We start from the raw sequence: 7,500 nt of genomic DNA, 5'->3' as shown, positions 1-7,500 counted from the left end.
GTTAGCAGGCCAGGCAACACATTTGACGGCATATCGTCCGTCCTCATGATCTGAGTTCAAATTCCTCCAAGGTTCACTTTGCCTATCATCCTTTTGGGGTCAGTGAAATAAGTACCAGTTATGATGTACTTGGGTTGATGTAATCGACTAGCCTCCCCTCCCTAAGATTTTAGCCTTGTGCCAATAGTAGAGAGGATTATTATTATTATTATTATTATTATTATTATTATTATTATCATTGGTGAGCTGGCAGAATTGTCGACTTTGCTTTCCATTCTTTCAGGGTCGATAGATTAAGTACCAGTGAAACACTGGGGTCAATTTAATCGACTAATTCCCTCTTCCAAAATTTCAGGCCATGTGCCTATAGTAGAAAGGATTATTATTATTATTATTATTATTATTATTATTATGGCAAGCTGGCTGAATCATTAACTCGCTAAGCAAAATGCATTGCATGTTCTGAGTTCAAAATCTGCTGATCCACTTTGCCTTTCATCCTTTTGGGGGTCAGTAAAATAAGTACCAGCTGAGCCCTGGGGTCAATGTAATCGACTGTACCCCTCCCCCATAATTTCAGGCTTTGTGCTTATAACAGAAAGGATTATTATTATTATTATTATTATTATTACTATTATTATTATTATTATTATTATTACTATTATTATTATTATTATTATTATTATTATAATTGTTCAATTTGACTTGGGTTTGTTCTTTGAACCTTAGGGAAACCGAATAATAATAATAATAATTTATTAAATCTTACTTCTTGGAGCTCTCTGTCTTCCTTGCTTTAATTAATTCTGTGAGAGAGAACAACAACCTGTTGTCCAGGGCCTCACAGGGTCTCATTCCAGAAATTATAACACTTGGTAATTGGATATAAAGTATCATGGAAAATATTTAACGCCTAAGTACTAATTTCAAATCTCAAAATTAGCGGCATGTTGTCTGTCTTTACATTCTGAGTTCAAATTCCACCTAGGTCAGCTTTGCTCTTCATCCTTTCAGGGTCAATATAAATAAGTAGCAATTGAGCACCGGGGGTGGGGATCAATGTAATTAACTCACGAATATGCAGCACTGGCTTGAGTGCATTTTATGTGGCACCGGCCCCTGTATAGGATAAGCCTGTATTTATGGATGACCGTTGCAGAAAAAGTGGGATGATCTGCCTGTCTGGAGAATCTTGCGTAGGATAGATTGCAGGCGTCTGTAATACAAAGATCTGACCTTCACACACACGTTATAGATGCTGTTGATGTAACCTGAGGTTTGTGCTGAGGGTTACACAGTTCTGTGGAATACTCAGCCACGTACACATTAATGCAATAAGTAGGTACTTCAGTTGGATTAAACAATTAAATGCTCATCATTGAAACTGATACATTTCCTCACCATCACTTATTTCTATTATCATTGTTGTTATATCTGTTTTCTAAGATATACACTTATTACACACACACATCTATATATATAAAAGAGAGTTTGTGTGTGTGTGTGTGTGCGTGTGCGTATGCTCCTTATATATTTGAAACCTGTGTTGCCGATTTTGACGTATGGTGTATCAAAAGATCCAGTAATCTTTCGGCTACAAAATAAACTTTATTTCCATTTACATATTTTCCACATTATCTCAACAACCAGCTTCAGTTATTTGAAAGACACTGCTCTACAATGACCAGGTTTCATTAGAAAGTGCAAAGAGTTTCACACTTGCAATTTGAACCAGTATTACAAAGCGTTGCATTACAAGAGTGACGATGTATGAATAATGAAAGTAAGGTTTCCCCGAATTAGTCACATCTATACTATAATAAAGAAAGCTGCTTATCTATCTATATATATATTGTATCATCCCATAAGTAATGTGGATTTTTCAATTGCATGAACTTAAAGCCGGAGAGGGATGGGATATCAACTTTATCCTGTCCTTAATTTTACCTTGTACTTATTCTTAGTGCAAGTTTTGAAGAGTGCAGTTTGATTTTAACAGCTATTTTTTCAAAGCTATAATGGAAGTAACGAAGGAGCATATTCAGCATGTTGTACGAGTTCAATAAAGGCAACAATGCAATGGAAAGTGTGAGGGATATCAACGCAGTATATGGGGATCGGACAATAAGCGTAAGTCAGTGTCAACAATGGTTCCAGAAATTCTGAGCCGGAAACTACAGCCTAGAAGACAAGCCTCATCCTGGAAGATCTGTAGAGCTCAATGAGGATGTCCTGTAAACCCTGGTGGAGCAAAATCTCGTTTTAACTGTTGAGGAAGTAGTAGAGAAGCTTGGAATTGGTCATTCAACCAGTCATTCAAGTCAGCACTAAAAGAAAAACGACTACCTTTGATTTCAAGATGACAGGTGTTTTTCCATCCGAATAATACTTGGCCACATACAGCGAGGATGACATTCCAAAGGCTGGAGCAGTTTGAATGGGAAACGATGCCCCACCCACCGTATTCGCTGGACATCACCCCTTCTGATTATCATTTATTCCACAGTCTTCAAAATCATTTGAATGGGAAAAATATGAATTTTGTAGATGAGGTCAGAACAGTAGTGGAGGAATATTTTCCATCATGGACAAGTGAATTTTGGAAGAGGGGCCTTGCAAGTTTACCAGATAGATGGAGGAGAATTGTAGAAAATGAAAGAAAGTATATTTTAGATTAAAAAGAAGTTTATCTTAATTTTGAAAATGATGCCAAGATATCAAAAGTTGTCCAAGTGTAGCACAACGGTTTTGCTATGGAATGGTGAAACTATTTTTTCGTTTTCTGCAAAAGCAACGTTTTAGACTTATGACACTTTTGCATAAAAGCAACGATATATGTATTTATTCATTTATTTATTTATTTATATCTGTACATAGGCACACACACACACACATATGCACACGCACACATGCATACACAGATGCAATGGTTACAGATCGATTTTGAGTAATGCCATGAATTGTTCTCGTAAACATGAGCGCCACAGATGTGGCCTTTCAATTCAGGTTTGGCCATTGATTCCTTTGTACAGATGTTGCAGCAATAGACACTATATATATACCGATACACATGCATACACACATGCATACACACAAGTCAAGGCGGTTCTGAACTTGAAAAAAGGAAAGAATTGTGTGATGCTGTTAGAGAGTTGAGTGTGAGTTCAGGAGCATGGTAGCCAAAAAGGAAATGTGACTGAGAGAAAACTCATTCACTGACATACAAACCGCATCAATCTGACTTACCAAATTGGTGACCAAGAAACAAAGCAAGGCACAATAGTGTTATTATCCTTGACTCTGACTAAATTTGTTGTTGTTGCTATTGTTGCAGACATGTCCCCATTTTGCTGGGAGTTATGAATCTTAGTCTATCTATCTATCCATCCATCCATCTATCTATCTATCTATCTATCTATCTATCTATCTATCTATCTTTTTCTGTCTTCTTTCCTTTGTTCATTCATTTGTTCGTTTGTTCCTTCCTTTCTTTCTTTCTTTTGAGGTCATGTCTGGAATGGTTTTGATCACTGGTCTACTCAATCAGGCCTGCTGATCTAGCTTGGCTAAATAGCTGTAACAACATTAACAACAACAGTTCCAATACAATAACAAAACAACCACATCTAGGATATCATCATCATCGTCATCATTATAAAAATCATCTCCACCATCATCATCACCACAGCCACCACCACCACCACCACCACCATCATCATCATCATCATCATCATCCCCAGCAGTAGTAGTAGTAGTAGTAGTAGTAGTAGTAGTACCCAACTCAACAACCACAATTAATTTTTCACTTTACAATCAGCATTTTTGAATTAGTATATAATTAGTCTTTTATTAATTGCGTGCCTCAAAGTGAATTTCAGTTTTAAATATTAGCTTCTAATATATTCGTTTAAAACCCTCTTGGATGGGGAGAAAAAAAATTTAATTTTAGTTACATTTTGAGTTAAATTTTTATTCAATTTTTACAATTTTTTTGTTTTATGAATATTAAAAAAAACTTTCATCTTTTTATGTTTTCATTTTCAAAATTTTGAATTTAAGATGAACAGATTTTTCTTCATTTGAAATTGTAATTTTAATTTTCAATTTTTTTTTTTTTTTTTTTTGCTGTTTTCCAGAAAGTGGATGTTTTCGGGATGATGGTTACAGATCTCATGAACAAAACTCACGAATTCCTGCAACCAAATCCTGGTAAGTTCTATCTATCTCTGTCTGTCTGTCTCTATTTGTGTATCTGTATCTAGCTATCTATCTATCTATTTATCTGACTTTATCTATCTATCTATCTCTATCTATCTATCTATCTGTCTGTCTCTGCTTGTATGTCTGTCTGTCTATTTCTATCTGTCTATCTATCTATCTATCTATCTTATTTTTTTTACTGCCCACAAGGGGCTACACACAGAGGGGACAAAAACAGACAGACAAACGGATTAAGTCGATTATATCGACCCCAGGGCATAACTGGTACTTATTTAATCAACCCCGAAAGGATGAAAGGCACTGGCAGACTTCAGAGCTTTTGTATCAACAAGGACACCAGTCTAAGTTAACATTTCCAGCTGACCTAGTGCCTAACTGGTCCTTTTGACAGCTAGGTGGACTGAGATAGGGTAAAGGGTAAAGACCCCCTTTGGTCATGAATGACCATGGGATTGCGCCTAGAAAGTTACCCCCTGAGGCACAAGTCTGGGCAAGATTGTTTCTGGAAGACCAGCAGTTGCCCATGCATACCAGCCTCCCATCTTCATGCTACCGATGTTATCCAAGGGAAAGGCAAAGGGGCTGATACAGTTTGGCACCTGTGAAGTCGCAACTCATTTTTACAGCTGAGTGAACTGGAGCAATGTGAAATAAAGTGTCTTGCTCAAGAACACAACACATGGTCTGGTCTGGGAATTGATCTCACTACTTCATAATTGTGAGCCTGATGCTCTAACCACTGAGCCATGCGCCTTCTCAAAATAACCAGGTAGATAGGGGTATTTATTGAACTACCAGTTCTATAGTCTTGAGTTCAAATTTATCTTCTTTCTTCTCATTCTATCATTATTGTTTTCCTTCTTTCTTTCTTTCCACTTTTTTTTTCTTTTTATTCCTTGTTTTCTCTTTCCATAGCTTCAAGAGCAAAACTGATGGCTTTTAACTCCTTTTCGAAAATTCGGGGCCAAGCAAAGAGTTCAGTTTATCCTCAACCAGAAGGAACTCTAGGAGAAACCATGATTAAATATGGAAAAGATTTAGGAGAAGATAGATTTGGTAAGTACAACACACACATACATGTACACTCATAAAGGAATTTATACAAGATGGAATAAATAGGTTTTAATTACAAACTACATTTGTTTCAATGCTGTGACAACAGTTGCCAGTTGCTGAGTTTTCATTCTCATACCATTACATAAAATCATTTTATAAATAATTACGTAAATAAATATCTTGTAGCAATATCTCTGCGCCGGTACTTCATCAGGTAGGTTGCTTTAAAGCACATATATATATATATACATATATATATATATATATATATATATAAATTGACCAAGATAATGTATCCATAGAATCTCACCAGTAATAATTAAAGATTATTTTATTGAAAAGAAAAAAAAAACAAAACAAAAAATGGTGAACTGATGGCAGTGTATTTAATGGGCCTGGCACGAGACACCACACAGTTAGACTGAACTCCAAACTGTGCGGTTAGGAATCGAACTTCTTACCTGTCAGCCAAGCCACACCTGTGCACATATGTTCATACGAATATGAACAATAAAGATGTGTGACGCTTATAAGGCAAAAACGAACTGCATACCAGAAGGTGGGTTTATTATTATTTCTATGGTTGAGTTTAGGTTTTTGTGTATGATTCATTGTTAACATATGTGGATCAGCACAGGACATAGGCAGACACAACAGAGGCTGTGTGTCCGTGTCCTGGAGAGTGAGAGAGAGACAGTGACATTGTGGTGGTGGTGGTGGTTGCATTGATAGTGGAACAGTATGCAGGTGCCAGTGGTGGTGGTGATGGTGGTCGGAAGATGAGTGTCAAAGGTGGTGTTCTAAGGGGTGAGGTGGACGGGAGGGGGAGACATGTGAGTAGGGCAGCTGTTTGATAGTTATGTCTACTTTGCACACTTTCATTTGCTTTATATACACATCACAGTTACTCTGGTACTTACGCACACACACACACACTAACACATACACTCATACACATTCTTTGGTACACATATTTACATTAAGATACTACACTCATGTTTTATACACGCACATGTACACATACATGTACACACACACACACACACTTGTACACTCTGCCCCATCCCCATCACAGACAGGGGAGGCAAACGTATTTTTAGAATGTGTGAGAAATTGAAATTTTAAAATTTGTGTGTGTGTGTGTGTGTGTGTGTGTGTGTGTGTGTATGGCTGCAGTCAAATGACAGAAACAAGTAAAACAAAAGAAGAATCTATCTCTCTATCTACCTATCTACCTACCTATCTATCTATCTGCCTACCAACCTACCTACCTACCTGTCTGTCTACTGTCAAACTCATGCTATATAATTAGTTAGAATGCTACCATAGGTTTCAAGCCAACAATTATACCCATGCAGTATTGATGGTAACATTCTGACCAGTTAGATACATAACCAGTAATATACTGCTTGGCAATATATATTGCCAGTACCGCTTGACTGGCCTTTGTGCCGGTGGCACGTAAAAGCACCCACTACACTCTCTGAGTGGTTGGTGTTAGGAAGGGCATCCAGCTGTTGAAAATCTGCCAAATCAGATTGGAGCGTGGTGTAGCCATCTGGTTTCACCAGTCCTCAGTCAAATCATCCAACCCATGCTAGCATGGAAAGCAGACGTTAAACGATGATGATGATGATGATGATACATATATATAAATATATATATATATATATATATATATATATATATATTTAAAATCTTAGGGAATAATAAGTATACCAGGTTATCAGGACACTTACTATTTTACACTTTACTAATGCAATTTAAACAGTATCATTTATAATATAATTAAAAATTTGGGATTTTACCAATAGAGCACCAACACCTGTATGTAAATGTGTGAAAGACAGCGATTTTACCTAGCTTAGTGTATTTTATCAAGTACAGAAAACTGCTACATCCCCCGGGCCCTTGTCATTTCCTTAGGGAAGCCGAGCTTCTGAAGATCCTGTCTCACCACTTCGTCCCACGTCTTCCTGGGTCTACCCTTTCCACAGGTACCCTCCACAATTAGAGCTCTGCACTTCTTTATGCTGCTGTCCTCATCCATACGGATATGTGCCATTGAAATTGAGGTGCATCTGCTATGCCCATGTGTCTTTTATGCCATCAAATACGGTACCCTAATATTGGAAATAGAAATAGTGGTGATGGTTGGGTGGTGGTGGTTCTTTGAACCAATTATTTCAGTAGCAGAATGTTTTAAGAGAGTTCTTAAGTGCT

The 7,500-nt window shown here is 37.1% G+C and overlaps 1 protein-coding gene across 5 annotated transcripts in view; it reads left to right on the top strand.

The window, feature by feature from the left end:
- The window catches only part of LOC106872901 (endophilin-A), a 190,397-nt gene that overhangs the window by 109,807 nt on the left and 73,090 nt on the right, over positions 1-7,500 (top strand). For all 5 annotated transcript variants that reach the window (XM_089363475.1, XM_089363476.1, XM_089363477.1 and 2 more), the window contains exons 3-4: positions 4,137-4,209; positions 5,137-5,277. In XM_089363475.1, coding sequence (XP_089219601.1) covers positions 4,137-4,209; positions 5,137-5,277 — 214 coding nt within the window. The remainder of the gene's footprint in view (positions 1-4,136; positions 4,210-5,136; positions 5,278-7,500) is intronic.

Source organism: Octopus bimaculoides, chromosome 15 (assembly GCF_046866305.1).
Source record: "Octopus bimaculoides isolate indiv1 chromosome 15, ASM4686630v1, whole genome shotgun sequence".
NCBI lineage: Eukaryota > Metazoa > Mollusca > Cephalopoda > Octopoda > Octopodidae > Octopus > Octopus bimaculoides.
The sequence above is the reverse complement of the archived record's forward strand: the minus strand, read 5'-3'. Positions and strand labels throughout refer to the sequence as shown.